Source organism: Colletes gigas, unplaced genomic scaffold, assembly GCF_013123115.1.
Source record: "Colletes gigas isolate AHSC1104 unplaced genomic scaffold, ASM1312311v1 Colletes_gigas_Sc00012, whole genome shotgun sequence".
NCBI lineage: Eukaryota > Metazoa > Arthropoda > Insecta > Hymenoptera > Colletidae > Colletes > Colletes gigas.
In genome coordinates, this window is record NW_025106641.1 from 1,863,545 (window position 1) to 1,891,305 (window position 27,761).

At 43.8% G+C, this 27,761-nt stretch overlaps 2 protein-coding genes across 3 annotated transcripts in view; both read left to right on the forward strand.

The window, feature by feature from the left end:
- Positions 1-26,916, forward strand: part of LOC122399076 (neuroendocrine convertase 2) — a 28,960-nt gene extending 2,044 nt beyond the window's left edge. The window contains exons 2-12 of the mRNA XM_043399466.1: positions 5,278-5,382; positions 6,369-6,636; positions 7,900-7,937; positions 10,515-10,591; positions 13,190-13,454; positions 15,517-15,729; positions 20,391-20,491; positions 22,041-22,274; positions 22,507-22,671; positions 22,752-22,869; positions 23,287-26,916. Of these exons, the coding sequence (XP_043255401.1) occupies positions 5,278-5,382; positions 6,369-6,636; positions 7,900-7,937; positions 10,515-10,591; positions 13,190-13,454; positions 15,517-15,729; positions 20,391-20,491; positions 22,041-22,274; positions 22,507-22,671; positions 22,752-22,869; positions 23,287-23,451 (1,749 nt within the window). The 3' untranslated portion in view covers positions 23,452-26,916. The remainder of the gene's footprint in view (positions 1-5,277; positions 5,383-6,368; positions 6,637-7,899; positions 7,938-10,514; positions 10,592-13,189; positions 13,455-15,516; positions 15,730-20,390; positions 20,492-22,040; positions 22,275-22,506; positions 22,672-22,751; positions 22,870-23,286) is intronic.
- The window catches only part of LOC122399088 (JNK1/MAPK8-associated membrane protein), a 760,891-nt gene that overhangs the window by 5,544 nt on the left and 727,586 nt on the right, over positions 1-27,761 (forward strand). The window lies entirely within an intron of this gene.

Below are 27,761 nucleotides of genomic sequence, written 5' to 3' on the forward strand. Positions count from 1 at the left end.
TCGTAAACTAGTAGTGGTCAGTCTCGATCCATAAAGCACAACAGGGAGATCGATTTGATATTATCTTACCCAACGAACTCGTAAATCGTTGGGTAACTGGTCTCGATGCCCAGTTTGTCTACGCGAAGTGGAAACATCGGTTTGTGGTCAAACGGCACGACAGTGGAGGAGACACGGTATCGTCCGACGCCTACGCGACAGATTATCTGTGTAGGCATCGTTCGACGCGCCCAGCTTTCCTGTCGTTGTTTTTCCGTCGATATCCTGTACACAGGGTTCCTTTACGAGTAAAACGATATAAAGAAATTTACAATTGGGTAAAAAGGTCTCCTTAAAGTAACGCTTTGACTGTCACGTCCACTCATATATGGAAAACAAATTTTCAACTTAAATTTGTACATGCAATGTTCGCAAGAAACAGAACAGATTTTTTCAAACAGTTGGAAACGAGAACGTTCGAGAAACGACCAAGTTATTCTCACGGCGATGAGGATCATGTTAAACACGCTTCTGGCGTTTCGCGACAATTGAAACGTTTCACGGTATTCCATTAAAGTGACACAAAAGCGGGACGAAAATGCGAAGGGTACAAAGATCGTCGTTCCTTCTTGGGAAATGTTTGTCCATAGAGTTGAAAGGGGGACTATCTCGACGGATAAATTGCGTCAGGCGTTGGTAATTGCGGCGTCAGGTTGTTTCCTTTTATTAAATTCACTGAACGAAGGTTTTCGGCTATACTCCGACATTGGGAAGTTCTAGTTATTCGTTAGAGAAACTTTTTTGTTAAAATTTCGATACGAATGCGCAAACGGGAACGCCAGCTGATAACAGTTGGGATATTTATTCGAATAACGACTAGATCTAGGCTCGTTTAATCATGTCGAAAGAAGCTTCGTGCCTCGTTTTATTGAAAACGTGGAAGGTCAGCTGAAAGCTATTCGCGTTGCACTTAAATTGAAGAAAATTGAGTAGAGGGTGTTGCGTAGGAAAACATGTTTCTCGTTGCGTACGTTCTATTTTTACTTCCCTGTAGGGAAGGATCAGGAAGAATTCCCTACGAAAATTGGCAGAAGAACGCGTTTCCAGACTTTCTGATTCCATTCTGCGTGTATTAACTAAGATGATTCTAAAACAATAGCCTGTTGCCTATACGGGAATCTCGTGGAAGCGATTTCTGGCCATTTTCAAGCTCAGTCGAACGGAAATTTTGCGTCAACCTCGAACCCGTGGGGTTAAAGTCAATTAGGCGGAAGGACGAAGGGATTGGGAAAGCTCGATGGAATAAAGAAAAAATTAAAGCGACACGTGGATCGTCCGAAACCTCCCTTGTTAATATTATGTATGGATTTTAGGTACGCGAGTAGATAATGTTTCATTCGTCTTAAACAAATTGATATTCCAAATACGCTGCGCTTCCTCTGTCGCGACAATTTTGCAAAACTTCTATTTAAATTTTACGTAACGAAATCGCGCCCCGTGTACGTGTGACCCTATTTTTATACGGTGAAAGCGTACCGTGTGAAAGAACATTGTGCAAAAAAGGTCACGCGAATACCGTTCAACAGAAACGTATGAAACTTGGTTAAACGGGTGCAAGCTGTACAAACAATAATTTAATTCGATTCGATGCTCGTAATAATGGCGGTTTGTTTAAAATAGTCGTACGCAAGATGTAATTTACTTTGATCGAATCGATATCACCCCGAATGGTATATTTGTAATGATCGGTGACGTTGTTTCTCGGTATCGCCGGTTAATTAATCGGCTCGTGACGTACGCGTTGGATTATCAGTATGATCGATCGTCGCCACCGACGACCGATTAGGGCCGTCATCGTCGGCAACGATGGATTTTTATCGCAGAAAGGAAGGAATGAAATTGTCGCGACCAAGGGGGAGACTTTCATCTCGTTAATTGATAGATCATCGCGTAACGTTTCGCGAATACTGCGAAAGAAACGCCGAGGAACAAGGTGGGCTCCCCATTGTGAGCGGAAAGGGGAGAGGGGAGGGGGAGGGTGGTTTACCAACAAATAAGAAAAAGATCAGTCGAGAGAAGCCGCGTAAAATAATCACGTTAAATAGGTCGATCGATCGGAATGTCGCGGTAACGCTAGCAACCTTTCAGTTTGATGTTGGAAAACTTCCTTCCAACGTGGGTAAAGAACACCATACTTTCCTTTTTTCATTCCACTTTACGATCTTACTCCGCGTAGTCGTCGCTGAATGAAAATTGTTAATCCACCCTCCCAGCGAAGGGGACAGTATAGGTGTTAATTTCTTGCCAGTGTGCGTGCATGCGAGGGTAGTATTATAGAAACGTTCCAGCAGTCTATAAACGTTAGTCGTTCGATGCCCGTATATTGCAACGAACAACAATCGTATGTCGTTTTATTTTGATCTTCGTCGTCGTTTGCATGCACGTACTTTCCCGTTGGATAATCGTGAAAAGTCGCACCTTCGTTCCGCGACAGAAATCTACTTCGTCACGGCACGATATTAACTGCTTTTCGCTCGATGTCCCGGAACAATAACCGTTTATCATTGTGCCGTTTCGCTAATTAAATTACTTCCCGCGCGCTCGAACGTATTCGCGGGAAATGCCGGAAATAAACTTACGCGTACAGCGACGAAGGCTACGTGTGAATTACATTCGATTTTCGGAACGTCCATGGGAAACTCGGTAACTTTGTTCGCGCGAATAACTTCGAGTTAATTAGGAATATCAATTTTAGTCGAACCGCGAGTCTTTTAGCCGGGATATAATATAAATTGTTAATGGACGGGTTCCGTAAATCTGGACGAAGAAATTCCAAGTGCGCTTTATCGTTGGATCGTCGAGCACGCGAACGTGTTCGTGGCAGAAACGTAGCATCAGCTGCGTGCAGCAGCATCGCATAGCGACACAGGACGCGTTTATTACGGTTCCGTGGTTATGCATCGACTATGCAGATTTCTCTCTGTTCACCCTTTCGTATGCAAGTGCCAGGAGGGACAGAATTGCACGGGGGAGAGAGCTAGAACTTGCACAGTGGCCGATAGCTGCGCTTCGTTGCGCAACGATCACCGTTCCGTTACAGACGCCTCGAGTATTTCGGACCATTCCACTCGAAGTTGCGTAATTTGAACACCGCACAGTGGTAAAAACATCGATTACCAGACCAGACGGAACTATTAGAGGATGATTTGCGTCGATAATTGCACTCTTAACGCTTAAAAGTAGGGACGTGAGACTCGAAACCAAAGTACAATTGCATATTACATCATCCAAGTTTGCCCGATAAGATTCTTTTCTCCCTGTGATCGATTGTATTCTGAATTTTCAAGAATACAGGGTGCGCGTATCGTATATCGAATTGCATCTGCATACAACGGTCGTCGATACAGATAGGACAATAAACCTGTGCTCCTGTATTTATACGCGCAACACAAGTAGCAATGCTGTGCTAGGTGTTACGTACTTGCTAATTGGATTACGTGACACGTGTAGCTCCGAGTTAAACTGGATTATAGGATGACCGGTTCGCGTGGGTGGACTGGTGCTTTGAGAGACACAGCGAATAGGAGTCAAAGGGCCGGTCCTTTTGAGCATTACGCGATTAATTTTGATCGCTAAGTTTAATAGCTTCGAATTGGAGAATTTCGTAGGCGTCCTAATGCACAGCCTTAGGCAAACGAAATTCTAAATCAATATTCCATACGATGGAATTCCATTTATAGGAACTCAACGGGGTACTAGCCAGTTCAGATAACCGGGCAGGTTCGTATATTACATTTACATATCGTAGCAAGAATTGCTCCAATAGGTATTTGGTCGAGGTACGATTTGAGAGCGTTTAATCTACATAAGAGCGTTTTCGTGTCGCGAACGTTATCGTTCCGATGGGAAGTTTTCAAGGGACCGCGTGATTATCGAACACGTTTCACCGATTCTAGCAGCGGATCGATCGTACAGTTGCCATTTAACAGGTTCCCAGTCTACAACGATGTCATGGGTAACCGCGACGCGATGTACGCGTGAATGTTTAATCGACAACCGAGAATAGGCCGATAAGGTATTGTCGGCCTCCGGTTTGTCTATGTCGCGGATGGTCCGTCGCCGTCTCAGTTTCACCAGGCTGTCGAACTCTATCGATCGGAAACTATAGGCTGGTCACGTTAACCCTGTTGACCAAATCAAACGATTTTACGTCCCGTTTAATTCTTCCGCCGCAAGAAACATTAGTTGCTTCGAACACTAATCCTTGTATTATACGATAGCCGTTAGGACATCTCGAAGAAAAGAAGCAATTTAGTTTTTAAGAAAACGCGACTTGGAGACCGGAGAGAACTATCGGAAAAACAATCAGACCTCGCGGGCAACGGGGGTGAAAATAATTTTTAATCGAGAACGCGGATCTGGGTCTCGCGTTTCTCTTTGCTCGTCGCGACGAACCGGCTGAAAAGCAGCGGGGGCTGCATTTGAATCCAATTTGCGAAAGTGTTTCTTTCTTCTCGCGGAACGTTTCGCGATGGGCGTGCCTCGTTCTCCAATTTCCACGAACGACGATGAAATTTGTCGATCGTCCGGGACCATTAAGATCCACTTTCCTTTCGATAAGGTGAAAACAAACTGTTCTCGATCTCCATTCGTTCCAATTCGTTTCTGGCCTATGGATAAATCGCGACTACGATTACCGTAGATCTCTGAACGAGAATATTGAATTTATTTCCACCGGTATTTTTCTCCATCGTTTCTTTAGTCCGAACGAATTGACACATAACAGGGGTAAATAACACGCGCGCATTTAATCTGCCGTTGGATCGATTCCCTATCGAGGTTATTAATCGGATAACAGTCTGAGCCATAATCGAGAGATAACTTTATCTATCTATAATTGGTTCGAGTGGATTGACGAAGCGATGTCTCATCGTCCCGATCGTTAACTTACTTCTGTATAATTCGATCGTTCCTATTTACCTACGTGCTCGCCGAAGTTAAGGGTAGTTTAAGACTCCCATCGAGAGGGAAGTTCTTTCGTCCATTGGCGTGCACATTCGGTCGATGATCGACGAGGCGTTATCGGTGTGTTCGTTGAAATAAATGGAAAAATTACGGGCTTCCGGGCACTCGGAACACTTTCCCTGTTTTCTTAAGAGGATCGGGGGGAGATAATGCGTTTAGCAGCAATGTCTTTCAGCCAATTTTCCTGACACGTCCTCGGTCTCGACCCATCGATTTTCCCACATCGCAGAATGTTTCAAGTCGACTACAGATTGTTTTATTTCTTTCATTTAGGTGCTGGGCAGCCAGACCGAATATCATTTCGTGCACAGAGCTTTGCCACACGCGCGGAGCAAAAGGTCCGTGCCGCATACGAGAAGGTTGAAGGTCGACCCTTTGGTAAGCGACGCAATTTTAAAGTTCCAGAAGCTCTCGACGTTTTTTTTTTTCTTTACTAATATATATTTTCTTTACTAATATTTCTTTACGTAATATATCTCCCTTCGCTCGTGACGCTGCAGTCTCTGTCGTATAATTTTCCATTTCATAAAATCTCCATATATCCGAGAAGGTGACACGAAACGACGGATCCTTTCAATTTCCGTTACCGTATTCCTTGGTCGTGTTCGGTTTCATATACTTCGTTGCGCCCGACAATTTATATTCCGTCGTGTCGCGTCCGTATTTACCATTCAAAGAAACTAATCTCGAGAGAATAAGGGTCTATAACGTCGTAGTTTGTTCGCGCCTCGCGAGCCACGAATCCGTTATTGTATTCCGAGAAAAATAACCCGGTTGATTTCCAAAAGAATTTCAAGGCAATAGCGAGCGAAACGAATCGTGTTTGAAACTCGACTCGATAGTGTACGCGATACGGAACCGCTCGATATAAATGTAAATGAATACCCAATTTTCAACGAGTGACGAGAACATAATCGAACGCGGAACAAATTGCTCGCATAAAATTACGATCCTTTGACGGTGTCGCGCGCGGACACAGAATTGTCATCGATCCCCGTGGAAAGGACGTTCATTTTTCACTATCCCTTCGTACATATTCATCATACGAGGCGTCTCTCTCGGTTCGTTCCCTCGATTCTCATAAAAAATTCATGATAATTCCATCCGATCTTGTTCGTTTGTTAGCTCTTCCCGGGAAACGTGATATATCCCTTGCCTTACAAAGTGATTCTCTTACGTATATCCACAGACTCTCGGAGAGACTTATCATTTATATTAAACCACGTTTCACGAAATTTTCAGCACGAAAATTCTAAAATTCATGAATCTTAATTCTTTATTTTCTTTAACGTTTCAACTTGAGGATCGATTGTTTTAGTAAAGTAAGTGTCAAAGCAGCGAGAGGATTGGGTGGAATGTTTCAGGTGCATACCGCGGTGCAGCAGGCTGGATTCAAGAGGGTGAAAAGGGGTTACAAGCCGCTGAGCGTGGATAATCTTGTGCCAGTTTACCAAATTAAAAATCCGGCGAATCCGGGGAACAGAGACCCGTCGGATCCGTACTTTCAGTATCAATGGTATTTGAAGAACACGGGACAGAATGGCGGAAAACCGAAGCTGGACTTGAACGTGAAGGCAGCCTGGGCTCAAGGTGTTACGGGAAAGAACGTGACCACGGCCATAATGGACGACGGTGAGTTGGCGTTTAGGGGATAGGCGATTCGTTGGGACAGAGCAAGGATATCGATTATATCGGACGTTGAACAAACGTTATCGACGAATAATTTTTCGAAGCGTAAGGAAACAACGTGGCCAATTTATTAGGTTGTATAATAAATCCGTTGACGTCGACGATGGCACTTTAATACTTTGTTAGAAGCTTTTATTGCGTAACTAGAAGATTAATAGCGCGAGATGCTGTCCACGACCGGATAAATTAAAACCTGGCGAAAGGAATGGCCATCGCTCGTACTTAGAAAAATGATTACAAGCCGAGGGAAACCTGGGAATTCTCGAGATAAATTGATAATTAACGCAAGCAAAGATGGGATAAAAATTAATCATAGTTTAGATTTCGTGCAATTACGTCGGGTAATTGCTATTTTGCCGGGGGATTGTAATTGTTAACGGACCGTTCGCGAATATAAGGTAGAAATTTTGCCGGCGGGTCCTCGAGACAACTCATTAACAGAAAGCGCTTTAGCTTAGATTACGCGTCACGTGGACGTCACATTCCTGAGGCTGGGTGCATTAATTGCTGCGCTCCAACAGGGAGATAATCACTTACGGATATTGCTCCGACATAATTTCATCAATTATCGTCGCCCGTTACTTTCCTTAATAAGTACTTTGACGTGCCTCGATTCTGCAAAATCGTCCCCAGAAGTAACACAATTCTACAATATTAGTTTAATACTCGTCCTCCTCGTTTTACATTTTCCTGTTATCTTCCAATTCGTGTTGAGTTTTCCTTCGATCATGTTACGAATTAAGGAGCATCGTAGACTCGAGGAATCTCGTATAATGAACTTTTAATTAACGTATGCTTGTCAGCCGTCGCTCAAAACGTTTGTATCAATAATTATCTTCGATGCGATACGGTCGTGAAAATGACCCGGTTCCCGGGTGTTATCCGTTCGAATGGAAGTAAAATTTATATCCAGGCCTCGCGATTCAGCTAGATTGATTAAACCGCGCGCATCGAGCCTCGTTTACATACGGATATCGACGAGTTCCGGTGAACGTTTATAACCAACAATCCAATGGATTTCAATTTCAGAGAGATACATTGACAACTAACCACCGATTCGATCACGAGCGACGTTTATGCAGGGTGTCCCGCGTTTTTTCCCCTCCATACTTTGACAAGTAGAGGGATTTCGATCCCATAAATACCCATTAAGCCCGGAAAATTGATCGAAACGACACCATCCCCTTTTTTTTTATTCTGTTACAGGCGTGGACTATATGCATCCGGATCTAAAGTACAATTACGTAAGTATATCCATTATTATCACTAACGTGGGTTGACGATTTTCATAAAATTCATTAGCATAACATTGGACGGGTCTTGAAATTCAAATCGAGCTATAAACATGTCCTTCTTGCACCAAACGGGTAACGGTAAAGCGTCGAGACGCTTCCATTTTCATCCCACGTAGCTTCCTTGTCAGTATTCAATTTAACAGGCGACTCCGTGTCGGTACATTAAATGTTAATCGACGCGAAGTCGAAGATCGAAGATCTGCGAGCTCCTTTGTCTCGCGTTGGGAAAATGAAAAGGGGACCGATGAAAAATCGCAGACACATCGAACAACTCGAATAATGCACTCTGTGCTTTGTGACTGTCGCAATTTTTTTCGATTAACCGGGAAACCTTTATCCTGGCAAGATAAAATTTTCTACAGGACTCTTGATCTCATTTACAGGTATAATATTTCTGCAACCTGCGTTTCTACCCGTATCGCCTCGTATCGTATCCTTAGGAGAGTATAAATTGCAAGGTCGAAGGCAAAGTACACAATTTCAACTGCCAATAAAACGACAATTTGTACTGCGAGGCAAGCACGAGTCTGCCCGAAGAGGAATTCTCACCCCTCGATTCCGATCACGTATCTTCCCTTGGTCTGCAACGTTCGCGTGACATTCTGACTCGGAGAAGAAAGTTTACGCGCGAAAGGTTACGGGTGGTTCGATGTCCGCCATGGAACTCTAATCGATTTCAGAATGTATCGTTGGAGTGATTATTGGTAGAAGCAGAAGTTAGGAAGAGAGCTTCGGGATGTAAGCTTCTGAAAATGGAAAGAATTTATAACAAGACCAAGTAACGTTTTCAACCAGCTTATAATGAAATGATCAAAGGAGAGGAGCAATTTTGCGTTGCACGGAAGCACGGAAAAGGGGGATTTTCGAATCAGTTTGTTTCGCAACAATGATGGATACTCGACCTATTTTCCGACCGGAGCGTTATCAAATTAAATATTTGCTCGCAGGATTTTGCCAGTGAAAATGGGAAAATAAAGTCATAACGGTCGCGTTTCGTATTCTCTTTCCCGATTCGTTTAACGGAATAGCGTGCAAAAGACAATGAAACCTACGTGTCGCGGAGACGCATAATCAACTTTGCGAACGAGCAGACAATGTGAGAAACTTGACGCCCCGCGCGAAGGGATGAAAGAGGGATTGAAACTTCGTAGGTGGAAAAATTCACGGGTAGACTAATTAATTTCTCTCTCGTCGAGGCAGAAGCTAATTCGAGCAGGGAACTGCGTACTTGGAAAGGAGAATTCGAATTTCTGTGAAGCGTGTCCTAGTTCGTTATCGAATTAAAAATACGTGGGTCGTTTGAACAGTTCCAGCGAATTAAACAAAACTAAATAGAAAACGTTTGAAAAATTACTTTGTAATTAAATCGTACGTCCAGGGGTTAGATATTTATTCAATGTTTTTTAACCAGTGTTGAAAATTATGGCTCACGATATTTTTATCCCCCCGAGAAACGAGAAACCGGATTAAATTTCTCGGGAATTGTCGAGAATTTTTAACGGAATTAAGAGACACTGAAATATTTGTTTCGAAAACTTACAGTGTATAAATTTTCAAAGGATCCTCGTAGATCGAGTTTGGCGAAACACCGTCCTAGGAATTTCGAAACTTGGTTTCGCGATGAAGATTAAAACTAGTCGACTCGGCCATTAAACGAGATCAGAGAGAAAGACGAAGAAACAGGGGCTGATGCGGAGGGTTGGTTTCCGAAAAACGAAGATTAATGACTGGCCAACACTGCCCGTGGATACGAGGAATTTACAGACGGTGAAATTAATAGAATAGAATTTTCACGACGAGAAAACTCCGGCTGCCGTTGGTGGATTCCGTCGCCAATCAATTAGCGACTCTTATCAAACATTCGTTCTTACTCCTCGCTATACAAATTCGTGGAATATTTTACGCTGGAGAAATTCCATCGTGGTTGCAGAGTTTCCAAGGGAACAAAAGAATTCCTCAGGAAATTGAACAAGGCGGAATCTTTATTATCGCGTACGACGTTCACTGCGAGCTGAAAGTCGCAAGTAGAAATATCGAGCATCGGTCAGACGCGTTAGCCAAATCACGCTCGATCGATTTCAGTCGCTATTTCCTCGACAACGGATGCTCGCGCGAACATTTTTGTATTTACTTTCGCACGAAGGATCCTCTTCCGGTATTCTGTATATTCGAAGAAAGGCCACGATTAGGGTCGACAGCTGAACGAGATCGGAAATCCAAACAATTGGAATTCGAATGACAATTAGAAAGGCGATTTATCGCCGTCTGGTAAATAGGTCATTTGGGATTTGCTTTGTTCGCCGTCCTTTATCCATCGAAAAAGCTTTCACGAAGCTTTCTATTTTAACAACTATTGTCTCCTTCCTGACATATGGACGGTGCGCGTTCGTGTTCGCGTCGGAAGGAAACCTAACGAGCCACGTCGGATCAGCTTTACGGATTGTCTCTCTAACGGCAGGGAGTCGTTCCTCTCTCAAGTTTTCTCCCCGTTCCGTGGAAATGATCGAAATCTTCCATCTGTTTCAGAATGCCAAGACTTCTTACGACTTTAGCAGCAACGATCCTTACCCCTATCCGCGATACACCGACGACTGGTTCAACAGGTGAGCGAACCAATCTTAACAAGACTTTATAGATATAGAACAGACATCCATTGGTAGGGACTGTAGCTCCGAGGGTAATTAATGATTTCACCGGGTGTCAATTAGCTTGGACGTTGGGTCGGGGTTTATTAAGAGAATCGTTGGAAGCTGGTTGCTCTTCGACTGAATATTGTTTTTTCTCGATGATCGGAGGCGAACCGGGGGAGCAAAAAGCCATGGAACTGGATAATAATGTTCGAGGGGTGGGCGAGTAGACCTAACTTTGTATCCGATAATGAGAAATCGACGTTCCAGTTAGTCGACGAAGGAAACTTTCCGTCGACGGATTCGCAGAATCGTCTTGAAAACGTGGGAGAAATTCAAGTTGAGTCGACGAGTATTACGCGTGACTCTCGAGTACCTGTCGCTTACGTAAAAGTATTTCTACAACGAGCGAGCTTATGTAAGCTCCCTAGCTATCGTGTTTCCTGTCGAACAAAGGCAGCGTGAACAGACTAACGGAGTTGAACGAATCCTCTCGGTTCCCCGTCGTTTCCGCCGATTAAGTTCTTTCTTATGCTGGAACTTCGATACTCTCCTAAATGGGCTGATATTTTCCAATACTCCATCTGTTGCGTCGACTACGAGCAATTTCCCGAGACCCCCCGGCGTATTTATACGATCTACTTGCCGCGAACTTGTCAGTACATTCGGGTAGGGTCTACCGTTACGAGGATCCTGAAAAATTTTCATCCTACCCTCTTATTCGTACCATCAAATTTCAACCTCCCACGCATCCTTTTTGCAATTTAAATTCTGACCTTGTTCACCTTTTCTCGAAGTTATAGTGGTCCAGAGATCAACAACGTGGTGTATATCGCGAAAAAAAAGCAGAGATTTGTTCGTTAGCTATAGGATCCTTTCCATAGAAACCGAATACTCGAACGGAGATTCGTATTTCCCTCGACGAGCCCAATTATTGTTCTCGCGTTACGGTAAATCATGGACAAATGACAGGAGCCTACGACGAATGGGTTTCGTCGAATCTTCCACGGCCCGATCGTAATTGGAAACGCTTTCTAAGCAGGATTGTTCGCACGGAATCCGTTAATCCGCGATATTGCACCAGGACTTCGGTTTAATGATCTTATTTACTTAGCCCGCGCACGTGGGAAAAGGTTAACGAAACACTTTCAGCGACGGTCGTCTCGGCTTCGACGTTCCTATCGTTTTTCTTCTCCTGCGCTTTTTACGAGATTCGTTCCTCGATTTTATAGGTTCAATCGGAACGCCGTAATAAAAGAGGCGAACGTAACGCCTCCACAAGCTTAACGAAAGAAACGAGACTATACCGATGAAATGACGGGCGATAAAAGTTGCCCACGACGATGTTCCTCGCAAGAAATATCCCACAAGCGTACCAACTTTGGATTCGATGTTGTTAAAGTTCGAGTCCGCGTCTCCTCCAATTTACTTTGCAAACTGATTCGCGATATAAGGTTTACAGACATCGTCTTGAAAATAATTAATTTTGTTTACACGAAATATTCCTGATTTATTTTCAACGATCAAAATTGCGTTACACGTTTCATTAAGATTAAAATACCTTGCAGGATCGTGTAATCGATATCGGAGTTAATTACGATCTGAAAATGCAGCGAGATTTATTTGCTTCCGATAATTATCGCCGAAAGGTTCGACGTTTCAATGAAAACTTTGTCCTCGTTAATTTTGTATTTAACGAATCCAAGATTATATTTGCCGAGTGTTTATCGAATGGCCGTTAATTTTGTGGTGCTCGCGACGTAGAATATAACGAACGAGGGTCCTTGCTCGCAAATTAATCGCGTCTGTTTCGTGTAATTACGTTTTAATCGCGGCTGATTAATTCCTGCGCTAAACCGACGCGTCCCTTTCTGCCCAGCTACGTAACAATCCGTCGGATCGTGACGCGGCGATTTACGTTGTATAACAGCGGTGCATTCGCTGGAAATTTATGATCATTTAATTAAATAGACTCCCAATTACCCGGTCACATTTTTGTTTAAACATTCTATTATATTTTCTTATGTGTACGTTAAGAAAAACGATTGCTTTTCCCAGCAAGAATTATGAAGAAAATAGGGCGCATAGGACGTCATAGCGAAGCATGTCGTTTGCGAGGAACGGTCCTAAACGCGGCTAATAAACGAGAAACGTCCTTAGTAATATTTCCCAGAGACGAAGTTGGACGTGCGTTGGCTGTGTATCGTGAAATTTTGATTAAATCCGCGGGTTTAGCACACAGGGGTTTCTTTTTTATGCTCAAACGCTGAAGGTCAGGCTCCGGATACTCGTACATCTTCGTTCGAAGAATGCCGGCGTCCGTTCCTTCGCATTGAGATTCATAATTTAGCCGTCTAAAGGGCGAACAAAGGCAAAGAACTCCCTGCCTCTTTTTTGTTCGCTTATTCGCAAACTTCCTCTCGTTAAAATTGCAGGGTCGTCAAAGGAATACGCCAGGAAGAATAATTACTCGTAAATCCAGATTCGATATGAGACTTCTTTTTCAACCTGGTGTAAACATATTCCCGAAGCTCTGTAGGTAAAATTATAACAAATTTTCCCTTTCTTGGACAGCCACGGCACCAGGTGCGCCGGAGAGGTGGCGGCAGCCCGAGACAACGGAGTGTGCGGCGTCGGGGTCGCCTACGATTCGAAAGTCGCCGGGATCCGAATGTTGGATCAGCCTTACATGACCGACTTGATCGAGGCTAACAGCATGGGACATGAACCTGACCTAATAGACATTTATAGCGCCTCGTGGGGACCGACGGACGACGGGAAGACCGTCGACGGGCCGCGGAACGCGACGATGAGGGCCATCGTGCGCGGAGTTAACGAGGTACCTATCGGTGTCATGTTTTTTTCCCCTTACGCGACCGCGAGATCTTCTTACCGACCTTCGTTCAAGACGGTCTTAAGGGTAGGGATCAACCCTTGGTGCTTGAAACTCTCCCTGTACGGCTTCGCGAGCCAAACGGTCGAAGAATCTGCAACTTCGACTTCGGCTAATCACTCCATTCTACTTTAAAAAACTGTACTCGAGAGGCTTCGGTCGGTACAGAATTTCGCAAGTTTCGCGCGTATCGGTAGCATCTTCCGAACGAGTAAAAAATACAGATAGAGTGGAAAATCCCGACCAAGTCCCTGGACGATACGCGTCTCTCGGTATCTCTGGCTTCGTTTCAGTTTTTACGCGAAAACCGTGTCGGCTATTTTGCACAGCGCGTTCTGATTTCTCGCGAGAGCGAACCACGGCGTGCACCGGGACGAAACTTCTGCGAAAACAGCGGAAATTTTTCGCCGACAAACACGTACGTTCGGAGAAACGGAAAATCGAGTTTTCTTTAAACACGATCGAGTCACCGTACGTCAACTTGGAACACCGACGTGTATTCATGGTATGCGCGGCGCGATAACGCGAAAATTCCATCGATTTGTCTTTGTTACGACATCGATTTCCGATACGTCGGTCCATGGATTCGGTATCGTACGATTGCACGCTCGGAATCGAGGCGAAATGCCAGCGAAGGTTGTCGAAACAGCGTCAGGGTGCAGCTGCTGTCAGGATTTTATCGTTATCTACGGTCAACCGAGCGAATTTTCACAAAGTTTCGGAAATTCGTAATTATCGCGTCGCTGTTTGCCAAGATATAGACATCCGGATAATCGGATGATCGTTTTTCATTTGTTTCGATCCGCACAGCGGCTGGGTGCATCGATACCGAAAGAAACGAAGTAATTGCCGTTGATGCTATATTTAACCTGAATTCACCCACGCTTTCCCGAGGCAACGAACTTTAAGCGTTCAATGTCGTTTGCGTGTGTGACGCACGCGAGTTTTCCGAGCGTGGGCAAACCGAAGGGACGTAGTGCCGAATTCAGGAGGGTCCGGAAAGACCGTTTGCGAGGAGATCGATAGTCTTGAAGGGTGCTTTGTTTACGCACGACTTAAACGCCGCGTAAAACGATTTACCCAAACGTGACAGCAGGCGGAAACTTGTGGCGCAATTATCGAGTTAATTGCTACAACGATCGCCACTTTCCAAACGATTTAAAAAAAGGCCCTGCTTTCGAATTAATAAAGCTACTTAATTATATTACCGAAACAGAAGTTTCAAAGAGAATAAAATTGTGCGTGACCTTTGCGATTTAATTCGTTGGTGGAAAATGGCGCGATCAGGTTTTCGGAATTTTCACGAGCCGCGGAAGAGTAACCGATAATTCCGTCAAATCCAATCAGTGTGTACACTTCGTTCTAAATGAAAACGTTAATAATTCATCGCAGAGGCGATGGAGCCCGATAGATCTAATTACGGAGATAATTAGACCGGTCCGTGCAAAGGTCACGAATAATTATCAGCGTTTTTGTTACTCGTGTAACAAAGGTCCAGTGATAGAAACGACGCGCGTAATCGAAAAGAACGGTAGTTTTTCCGGGTTCGTTTGTTTGAAAATTTGAAAGCTTCCCGTCTTTACTGTCTAACCCTCGAAAGCTATCTCCTCCGTGCTTTTGAAGCGTCGCCGATAATCGTTATGACGCGAATGCTTTCACGGCCGTCTTGCGACCACGAATCGTCGTCTCCAGTTGCGAAATCTCCTTTAACAACCGGTCGTGCTGTACGCGCGAGTTATGGCAGGTCGTTACGTCGCAGAAACAGGCAATCAAGGCCAGGAGTCCTTCGGGAATGAGGGTGATAACGAGCGAACGAATTCGAGGTGCTGGAAACCGAGTTAGATTTTCGGTTAACAGCTACGCCATATTTTGGAACTGTTTTAAAACATCGAAACTTTAATTTTATATTATTGTAAATCGTGTAACTTAACGTTGGTAGATCCTATTGGGAATCTGTAAAGGAAGGATTGGCTGTTGAACTTTTTTAACGCCTGTTTCTGTCTTATAGGGGAGACGGGGGCTAGGGAATATTTATGTGTGGGCATCCGGGGACGGCGGGGAAGAGGATGACTGTAATTGCGATGGTTACGCAGCCAGCATGTGGACCGTCAGCATTAACAGCGCTATCAACGACGGTCAAAATGCTCATTACGACGAGAGCTGCTCGAGCACTCTAGCCTCCACGTTCAGCAACGGGGCCAAAGACCCCAACATAGGAGTGGTAAGTAGTCGAAGGTCTTCATATTCTACCATTTTTAACATCGCCCAGCAATTTAAGATCCCAATCGTCTGCCGAGCCACGCAAAATCAAACGCAACCTTGCATCGAAGAGTCAGAAATGTTTTAAATAACGGCGACTCTGCCTCTTTTGTATTTTAGAATACTTTCTGCAGTATTGTCGCAACTTTCGTGCCGTTTAACCTCCCAGTTCCACGACTTTCGCTACTCTCCAGGATTTATGGACTTTGAAGATTTCTTAAGAGATGGGTATTCGCGTCTCGAACAGTTGTCGAGAATCTTAATGTCAAGTTGCGTGAGAAGAGATTTAAAAGTTCGAAGCGTCTTTAATAGTAAACTTTAAAAACAACCGAAGTTAATATCTCGTTAATACTTCTTCGGCGAATCAACGATTAGCTCGTACTCTTAACCTTTGAGCTATTCTCGATCACAAAGGATGAATTAATTATGCTCCTGATTCTATCTTTCGAGTTGGAGATTATTGTTATCTCGTCAGTTCTCGAGGCAAGGTCTCGTGAATTATACAATATTATACAGGGCCCATTTTTCGGGGACTCTAGAGCTCCATTAATACGCATTGTTTGCATTTTGAAACATGGGAATCGTCCACCGAGTAGGATTTCGGGGGTATGTGTAATGACCAAAAATGATTGTAATTGGCCCCTGCAACTAAAAATAATTTTTTTAGAATGATTTGAACTTTTTTTTTTTCACCGAAAAATTTAGGCACCTACCCCCTGTCGATTTTTCGTAAAATTCGTTTTTCATTTTTAGTAATTTTGTTTGACGCTGTACGGAAATTTTGTCTAATACTTTTTTGTAGATACCCATGAGCTCTACTTCAGAAAAAAATTTCACTGAAATATATTCACTATTGTAAGAGTTATGGTTGTTTGAAAATTGGACCATTTTTATTGGGGTTTTCTCAGTTTACGGGGTTAAGGAACAATTTTTCGAAGATTTTTCGAATCTCTAAATATTCCCCACTAAAATACGCGTCGGTTGCCCTTTGAAACATTAAAATCGGCCGATCCGTTCAGGAGTTATGACATTTTAAAGATTCGCATGAAATTTTCGGGCAACATTTCTGGCCAGAAACTGTATTTTCGGTGAGGAATTTTTTTCTCGAAACTGAGTAAGATTTCGGGGGTATGTGTAATGACCAAAAATGATTGTAATTGACCCCTGCAACTAAAAATAATTTTTTTAGAATGATTTGAAATTTTTTAATTTTATCGAAAAAGTTGTCCACTTACTGAATTTTTTTCTCGAAAGTGTGTAGGATTTCGGGGGTATGTTTATTGACCAAACATGATTGTAATTGACCTCCGCAGCCGAAAATAATTTTTTTAGAACATTTTGAAATTTTTTTTTTTCGCCGGAAAATTTCACATTCCTCGAATTTTTTTCTCGAAAGTGGGTAGGATTTCGGGGGTATGTGTAATAACCAAAAATGATTGCAATTAACCCCCGCAGCCGAAAATAATTTTTCCAGAGTGATTTGAAATTTTTGAATAACTTTTTAACGAAGCCTCGATCAAGAAATTGATATTCTTGATTTCCGTCTTATTTTGGCCTCTAGAATCTGCCATTAAAATTTTCCCCAGGGGTGGCCGAACAACCTGTATACAATTTTAGATCTGTTCGCGGCACGGTCTGTCCGCCTACGCGGACTCGTTGATTTATTAAAAAGGACGCGCACGCGTACGTACAAGCGTATTGAACGAGCATCGTGTTCCGACTACAAATTATTAACAACGAACCTGTGGCGCAAGCCCCGAGGCGACCGGGGAAATATTTTAGCCATGTTCGAGAAAGATATCCCCGAACCTAATATTAGCTTTGCGTTAACGTGCAAATACTTCAGACGCAAGTTAACCTTTGTCCAGTGTTCGATGTATAACGATAGAGGATTGTTTATACCCGAAAAATCAGCGATAGGTCTCGCGTTATCGCCACGATTGGCCTTTCGAAGTATTCAGAATGCTCCTGGAGGAATATAACAGCATTAGGGAAATACGAGAAGGCGCAATTGCTCGGCAAAAAGCGTCTTTTACTACGAGGAAAGAAACAACACGGTTGGCGGTTCACGATGGGAATCGTCGCTAGGATGGATTTAATTTCGCATTAATTTTACGCGGGAGAGTCGTTGGATCGTACTGCGAGTGCATCGCGAAAGGAGAACGTCTGATGAAAGCACGAGGGGTGGCTAGATCCGCAAACTAACTAGAGTGAAATCCGCCCCCGCGATGGCTTCTTATTATTCGAGCACACAGAACGAGATTAGCTCGTGGCTGAGGACTGCCTCGTCGGGGCGCGTTGCTTCTCGTTATATTACGCCTCGTTTCGCATTGGGTATTTCTACGAACGAAAAGATCCTGAATCTTTCGCGTATCCTGAGACATAGATTATGTCGTAGAAGTTCTTTCATATAAGTACAGCGTAGGTTTGCAAACACGTCTGCTTTCCCACGCTGACACTCCTCCTGTCTCGATTACGGTAATCGACACTCGAGAGACACAAGGATTTTCCTCGAAAGTATCGACGTCGGTTTGTGAAAGCATTATTCCCATCAGTAGGGGATTATCGTCGACGAGTAACGTAGAATTCTCTTTCTCAGCTCACGAAAGCTTACCGGACGTTCGTAAACATTATAACGCAGCTTTGTGGACGCTTGGTCTTCCGATATGGAGGCTTCTACATATAGAAAGAGAGACAAAACAAAAAACTACTGTTGCTCCTTTTCTTTGCGGATTTAACATGCATCTATGGACGATATTCGAACAAAGTGTCTCAGGATATGCATAAATAAACTTAATATTCTTATAAGGAAATGCGGTAGGTCGTTTTTTGTCGCGAGCTTTTTAGAAAGGTTCTAGAAACGCGCCAGCACCGACCAGCTTTTACCACCGTATTTACTGGATGTAAGCACGGAGTCTGGCGGTTCATCCCTGGTAAAAAGCGATAAAAATACCGGCGGTAGAGCCGAGGAGAGTTATTTACCTGGACGCAGAATATATGCAGAGAAGGTTGCATCCGCGTTGTCGGGCGGAAAATGCAAAACCACCAAACGGGCCGAGGCTTCTTTCAATAACCTTTTATAAGCTGGTCGTTAACCGCATGCTATCTACAGTCGTGCACAATCTTCGCCCCGGACACGTCTCCGGATAGATTTTTCTTCGTTCCAGTCTTTGCGTCCGATAGTCGACGTTTTATGGACGGACACGAACGCCACGAGAATTTCACGCTCGAGCGCCGGAAGAAACGTGCAAAAAAGACAAGGGAATGCGAATCCACGTGGCGCGAATTACACGAAATTAACTAAAATGGAAGTTACTTCCGCTACGGTTGGTTAAGATTATTACGACGTTGCTTCAACTTCTGAGAATTCGTAAAACCGTGCACGGACACCTGCGCTACCTTTTTGTTTCGCGCGAGAAACGGTGTCTGTTCGTCGGGGTAGTTTTTGAAAAGCGCCGTCGCGTTTTATCGTCGTTTTATCACCGCTCCGCGCGACCAGAAACGAACTTTTAACGCGTAAACTTTTTTTTTATATACTAGGTTACCATCGAGGAGATTACATCGCCCGGAAGCGGAACGTTTTAACCGCCCCTGGGAGTTACAGCGTCCAATCGCGTTATTCGGCCCGATCAGCGTTATAGAGTTCGACTCGGATCTCCTCGTGCAAAGATCGATTACGCAAAGTGTTTCACGAACTTAGAATCGAGTTTGAAACGTTCCCGTGCTAATTGTCGGTCAGAGAATTGCCCTTTGTGAATTGAAGGCGCTAAGGGCGCGATATAGCGAGTGTACTAATGACTAACCACCATTAGTTGCGAGGATCGGTTACACGAGTAAGCGTTGGCAAACTCGTAACACTCGAAGAATGATACGACGTTTTAATCTTTCTGGTAAATGTTAAATATTTTACGATCGGTTACACTTTGAGAAAGTACATCGTCGTACTTTGTAGCGACCTATTTTAAAAATTGTTCGCAGTACGCGTAAAACGAAAAGTCATCCGCGAAGTTTCTGTCCATATTCTTCATCACTTCCGTACTTTTCAGTACACCGGGTTGTACTTACGTTCAGTAATAATAAAGAAGACTATACTCCCCGAAGACAGTACGAAACTTTAGGATTTCAGAGAGCTCGCCTTTGTCGTTTCCGCACGTAGGTGGATACACGGATAAATTTATTGGCCTGGGAGGATGTCCCTTAAGGACATTAAATAATATTAGTACGTAACGGTATGGCAGCGTGGAAAGCTATAATAACAGAAACAGAATGAATTAAACGACGTTGAAATAATACAGTAGAAACGTTAGGTTTTAAATTACATTTGAAAATAATATTATTCGAGATAACAAATATCACGGTCAACATCTAGGTACTCTGTACATGATAAATCGCGCGTTAAATATTCCTCGCATGTTTGCATATGTCTCAGGCATGCATGCATATTTTATGAGCACGAATGCCATACGTTTCTTGCATAAACATTCACTCTCTAACGATCATTAAAATGCAAACAGCGAGCATCCTCTCAATGCGAGGTATAACGCTTACCGGTTGAGAGGATTTCAGCAGAAAGGGCTTCCCGTTTGCAATTAATTGTACAAAAACTATCGTTTCTATTTTCAGGCCACCACCGATTTGTATGGCAAATGCACGAGGAAGCACAGCGGAACGTCCGCTGCTGCCCCGGAAGCCGCAGGAGTGTTTGCCCTCGCTCTCGAAGCTAAGTAAGTTTCCTATCGAATTATTAACAGCGAAGGGAGAAAGAAACCAAGCCGAATGCAGCTACGTTCCGACGAAGAACAAGCGCGAAGTTCGAAAGCTAGTTTTTATCTTAACGTCCTCCTAAAAGACGAGCGAGATTTTATTGTCGCGAAGAAACGGTTCCGCTGGCTTTCCAGCAGCGTCGAAGATCTTTCGAAAGCAATTCGATCGACCAGCTTACAAGAACGGGGACGTCGAAGCTTTTATCTCGTTCCATCGGCGCGCCGCGATAAAAATCGAATTACCGTGTGACCAGAAGCTCCGTGCTTTCGGCCGTTCGATCGTTCGGAAGCTTGAAAGCCAACAAATTCAATTTTTTTACACAGGCGGCAGCCTCGCCGTTGTTTTGCGACCCGGAAACGAAAAACACCGCCGTGCTTTTTGTTCACGCGACCGTTGGTTGCATTGTTCGACGCTCACAGGTTCGATCGAACCGTGCGGGAACAAAACCCGAAACAAAAATTGTTCTAATCGGATCGGGCTGCCGTGAAAGCGTTTTCGTCGGGAAAGAAAACACGGCAGGTCGGAGTGATTGATTAAAACATTGCGAGGTCGGCTCGCGTTATTTTTTAATCTATCACCTTTCGCGGATAAGCTTCTTTCCCGTGGAAATAAAATAAGCAAATTGGTTTGGTCGTTGAATTTTTAGAGATACTCCAGAAACCATTGATAACGCAGGAGAAATCGATCAGATTCGGTAAACTGCAAGTTGCGAGATACATACGTGTCCGTGCAAATTATAGCGCCATTTTCGCGACCCTATGGACATGGCTGCTCTGTATGCAACGTAAATCCTGCATTAATTCTCTATCCGCATCAGCGTGGATCATTCGATAGCTGGTAGTACCGGGAAAGTACCAGCTGCGTGGAGTACGCTCCAGCTTATACTTCACCGTTCGTTTAATATTAAATGATATTGTAATTCATGGGGGCAAAGGGAACGTGAGCGGAATGTTTTACACACTTTACTTCGGTCGTATAATCAAATTGGACAGCGGAAAGTCAGGTCTGACTTATCGTTGGACTTACTACTGAAGTTTGAATTAAATAATATTTAAATAGTTTTCTTCGATACCCGCGATGGTAGTTCCACTCAAATCTTCAATACCATCGAGAAGACTGTCGAATGATTAATTTTTCATCTCCTAGTCAATTATTATTGAGCGACGTCTGACTAGTCGTTGACTCGTATCACTTAAAAATCGCGAAAAACGTTTCGCGACAATCCGGTGTAGAATTTACAGTCTGAAACGCTACGAACGAATTGTAGTAATGTGAAACAATACTCATTGTTCGAATTCAGCGACGATTCGACTTATTCGAAGCTCGTAGAGGCGAAAAGCTGTCGATGGGGCTCGTCCCCGAGCTTTCGGACCGAATCACCGAAACGTGACCCAGAAACAAGGAATGTTTCGATCGTTGACCAACGGAAATATTGATCCCTGTGCGAATGCACGCGCGGTATCTCTCGTTCTTGTAGATTTTCCGAACGTTGGGTTCGTTTGGTTTCAGTCCCCAGCTGACCTGGCGCGACATCCAACATTTGACTGTCCTAACGTCGAAGAGGAACTCCTTGTTCGACGCCAAGGGAAGATTTCACTGGACGATGAACGGAGTCGGTCTGGAATTCAACCACCTCTTCGGTTACGGCGTATTGGACGCCGGTGCGATGGTCGCCCTGGCGAAAAAGTGGAAAACCGTGCCGCCACGGTATCACTGCGAGGCTGGCTCGGTTACCGAAATGCAGTGAGTGATTTTGGACATCGATTCCACTTAGGACCTTTTCCGCTTCCGCGTTGGAAAGTCGAAAACCATGTAAACACCAATAAACGTCCGCTGGGTTATTATTTGTGGATGACCGGAGTATCGATCTCTGGCTACCCCTACGAGAGAACGTTTAGCGTCGCTTTCCATTAGCGTTACAATCCCCAGCTACTTTTCTATGCTTCCGTCGATAGTCCATCGATTTCGTTTTTAGGAAAGTGACGAACGACCGATCGATCCTATTGAAAATAAAGACTGATGCCTGCGCCGGTACCGAGTACGCTGTAAACTATCTGGAACACGTGCAAGCCGTCATTTCTGTGAACGCCACGCGTCGAGGCGACCTGGAGTTGTTCCTAACTTCTCCCATGGGAACTAGGTACGTGAAACTGTAATGCTCGTACCAAACAGAGCTTTCCAAGTACCGGAAAGAATCGGATTAAAAGAAACTGATTCCAGGTCTATGATCCTGAGCCGGAGGGTGAACGACGACGACCACAGGGATGGCTTCATGAAATGGCCTTTCATGACGACTCACACCTGGGGAGAGTATCCGCAGGGGGTCTGGCTGTTGGAGGTAAACTTAGCTAAACGTTAGGTCTCCAAGAAATTTAATGTACGAGGTGTATCCAGAAAGTAAGTCTCGATTGATCATTTTCAAAGATCAGAAGAATGTTCCCTGAACAACTTTCCTACATAGTTTCCTACACAGTCGTAGCTGCAGTATTTTTCAACCAACAAAATTTCATGTATGTTCGAAGAAGCTGAGCACATGATTTTGCGAGCTGAAATGGTGTCCCGAGACCTTAACTCCAAGACAATCACTCCTTTATTCTTTCTGTCAAAATGCTTCCCTTCGCACCAGAGTGAAAAAACAACGCATCGCCAACTAGATCTACTGTTGGGATACGCCTCGTGTTTGTTTCGCGGGCGACCACGATCCACGGTCATCGACGTAAGTTTTTTCCACTTAATCAAGTTAGATATCTTTCAGGTGAGCTTCAATACCCAAACTCCGCAGCACGGATGGTTCCGGGAATGGACTCTGATGTTGCACGGCACCAGAGATCCACCTTACACCGGCCTCCCGGCGGCTGATCCGCACTCGAAACTGGCGATCGTTAAAAAAGCTCACGAGGAACGATCGGCCGCGATGTAACGAGTTTAATCGAAGGCATCTGGGGATGTTCATATCGAAAGATGTTTGCGCGACTAGTCTTATCGTTTAAGGATCATTTTTACAGACGACAAAGTTCGAGCGATTACTTTTCCGGCTGCTTCGCGTTCTCGAGGGTCCTGAATCTCGATCTCTATCGTCTAGGTTACGTTCGAATTTTTCCGTACGATCGGCTGCGTTTCTGTAAAGTCCCTGTGATATATTTGGATAGTTTCTTCGTTTAATTTATTGTTATTGTGTTGTATTCGTGTACGTGAAAAATCAAAAGTATTACCATCGGTAAATTTGGCGGATAGAGCAACGGGAATGGATGGTGAAGTACGAAACAAATTTATGTTTTCGCTTATTCGAGTATTTATGTGTCGACGATGTAATTGACGTTTTTCAATGATCTCTCGTTAGGCTATCGTCCAAAGTAACGGCACGTACAGTATTCTTTTAAACAGACGTCTAGTCACCGCGGAGTTGACGTTCGTAATTACGTTCCTTATTTATCTTGGAGGGTAAACGCTTGTTTAACGATTGAAAGAAACGTCGAAGATCTCGCTTCTGCTCAACGCGACGAGTCCTTTCGCCTACTCGATGGGAAGAGAAATATCGTTATTCGTGTCGATGCTAGACGGGAAAAGCTAATTCCAAAGTGTTTCGTTTGGAAATAAAGATTGAGTTGTCTTCCCAACTCGACCAGTCAGTCGATTCATTGCACATATTTTTATCAAAACCCGTCGTGTTGATGGTAACATTAAAATTAGGATATATATTCATATCGTTATATTAATCAAATTCAATAGAAATATTTATGTTTCTCTAATTTCAAGTATGGGATCTCAAATCGACGGGTTTCGTAAATATAGCGTTAACACGCTGACTGCCATGGTGGTCACTGGTGACCGGCATTTTAAATTTATAACGCGTCGCAATATTTATTACGATGAAATCCTAATACTTGTAAAATTGTAAATAACGCTATTTTCATTAGGAACGCTGTAAAATAACAGGTACACCATCGAATTATCGAATATTTCTATGCTTCACACTATTCTTTGAACAAGGGCATCTTTAGAGAGGAAGAACTGGCAGTGAACGTGTTAAAGTTAGCGTCGGGTTGGGAGGTGAACGAAAATCTGCAAGGAAGAAGAACAATTTCGGTCCATGCATGCCAACGTTTATACTTCTCGTAGACTGTTAGATGTTCGACTGTATATCAATAATTATATGCACCTACGAACGTATCGAATCTCTTGCTTCAAGTTTTTCGACTTTCACTTAGAAACAGAATTTTAAACGGGGATGAAACGAAAGAAAATTAGGTTCCTGTCGTTAGGGAACACTCTTAAACAGATTTAGATGCCGCACGTTTTCGTACTTTTGGATCTTCATGTTTTTATATAAACGACTTTCGGAATTGTTCCTATCGTCGTGAAATCTTCGGCACGCTTCAGACGTTTTTGGTGCCGCTAAAGAAGCCGTGTTTCAATGGTTACTTCTAATCGTTGGACGTTCGTGTCTCTAAACGCTCGCGTCGAGTACAAACTTCTTACACCGAACCGACATATCCACGCGTCTTGGGTCCTCCACGTTACGCACAATGTATTTCCGAGTATAACGATTTTTTACTAAATTCGTGAGAAAATATATCAGTAGCAACCGGGGTCGAAGACCTCGATGGTAGTCGAGATTTCTAATAAAAATAAATCTTGTTCGACGTTCGCACGCATGGACCGGTTCGACCGTAAAGGCACGCGATTTTGCACAGACAAGATTAGAGCGAATTATGCTTTATACAGACAATTTAAAACCCTTTCTTTTTCGCGCGACATCTTTGGATTTTCCTCTCGTGTTTCGCGTTCGTCGGGGCGGGAAACGAGATTAGTTCGGGAAGAGTCGTTCCACGGAGTTTGTTTATTTATTCGCCGAAGAACCGTCTTGTAACACAGAGAACTCCGAGCGATATTTCGTGGTTTTGGAGAGTCTCGGGACGTCCATCAGTATTAGGCGATCGGCCAACGATCGATCGCAACGATCGACCAAACTCTGAGAAGTTTCCGACGCCCGGCGTCGACCAGGCGACGCGTGAAATTAATTCGGCTTTGTCGTATAATGTATCGAGTCGAGAAAGGCCTCGATGGCGCCATTGGGATTGCACGCTTGGTCGATTTCGCGAATCCTCGCGATCGTCCTCGCGGAGGCTGGCCTCCCAGTTTCGCCGGAGAGCCTTTCGAGAGCAACGTTCCATGTATTTACACGATCTATGTGTGTGTGCTCGTATCAAAAGAAGCCCACCCGCCCTCCCCCATTCCTATTTTCCTCGAGGAACAATCCCGTGTGTAGAACGAGACTGAAAAAAAAACGATCATGATTTTACCATCGAGCGAATGTCTGCGAAAATGATGCGTTCCGCCCGTATCGTACCGATTGTACCTCGTGATTTGAGACGATTGCGGACGAAATTCTCGATTTTCCGATCGTGAACTGCGGTGGAAAGGGACGCGGAGTGCCGATAGGAAGCGAGAAAGAGAGTGTGCGTGACGTGGAGAAAGCGAGAGAGAAAAGTAACGAGAGCAAGTATGATGGAGAAGCAGAAAGTAATATAAGACAAAAAGAGACAAAAAAAAAAAACGTGTAGATACACTAGATATATAGCGGTCAGAGAGTTCGAAATTTATTGCATAAACAACATCAAGAACGAAACGAACAAATGAATACATATTATATATAAATATATATACAAATATATATATATAGTCGAAGTGAATTTAATCAACCTTATTCTGTACGTGATGTACGTGGATGAATAAAATCTTTATTTTTTGGCCTGCATTTTTTTCGTTTTTTATGTGCTATACCTGCGATCCATTGACGTCATCGCCTCCCCTTCGGGTTACGTTCGCGGGTGTATCGGAGCGGATCGAGGGATGATTGCGACTCTTTTCACCATTTTTCATCTTTTTTTCTTCCTTTTTTTTTCGTACAATCTACGCGCCGACGACGATTCCGGAACGAACGCACGTAAAATTACGATCGTTTCGGTCGTCCGTCCTTTACAATTTTACCCTCTCGCGACCGACGCGGACATTACAAAATAAGGTTGACTAAAGATAATGCGTTCTAACTGTATTAGAACTAAGTAGATATATTTGGTATCGAACACGGCCGAGTTTCGACGCGGCGTTGAAATCGTTTCTTCTCGAGCGTACGGCTTCTAAATCGACGTCGATTCGCGCGTCGCGTCTTCCGGAAGCTCCTCTGGCTCTCCGCGTAGGCGTATCGTCGTCTCGCTGGCGACATCCTTGATTGTAACGCTGTCGCTCGCTGGATTACCGAAGATCAATCTTCCGTCGACGAGACTGTGCGTCTCCTGTACCGCATCCTCGTAGAATTGATTAAATTATGTCGATTTTAATTGAATTCAGAACAGTCGATGGAAGGTTCCAAAGTTCGCAAACGATCGGGGAATTATAATGTAGCGGGTCTACAAATGATTTCGTATGAAAATAAAGATCTCTATATCCAACTGTGTACTAAATTTATTGGAATATCGGAATTAGAAATAGTAACTTTATCGTTTCCAGAGAAATAGGAGAATTGTCGTAAAAAGGTATGAAAATTCGAGAGAATTATCGTATCGTATGCCGTAACAAAGTCACAATTTCCATACGTTGCATAAAGTCGACGCTTCCTGATAATTTCATTGCCGGAACCGCGCGGTGGATCGCGGAAATAGGAAGTGAATTATCGTTCAAAGGCGGACGAGACGTATAAAAGCGTAAAAAATAGATGTCGCTACATCCTATACGTCGGGTGGATTTTGTTTCTCGCTGACAATGGTCCTTCGCGACTGGAAACGAGCTCGACCGTTTCTGCGTCTTTTTATTCGCGGGTAAAAATTCAGTGCACCGTTTAAAAGGATTGTAATCAACTTTCGGTTCCGCGTTTCAAAGTAAACGTTGTTTCGGAATTATCATCGGGTCGCAGGAGCACTATTTTCCTGACGTAATCAACGTCCGTCCTTTGGACGGCTCGTTGATCGATATCGCGAATATCGGTTCCTAATAACCGAACAAAATTCTAGAGAAACGTCGACGGCTTCGAACGCGACCGAATTCGGTCAAGAAGTTGGAATATTTTAATGGATTGTTTGCGCGGCGTTAAGGTCGTCGCGATCGCATCGGGGTTTCCTCTTTATTTTTTTTTTTGTTGTTTTGTTTTCATTCCTTTTTTTCCGTTGTTTTGAAATCGATACTTAAATACGGCCAACCGTGACCTAAAATAATTTTTAGCGATTCTGCCGC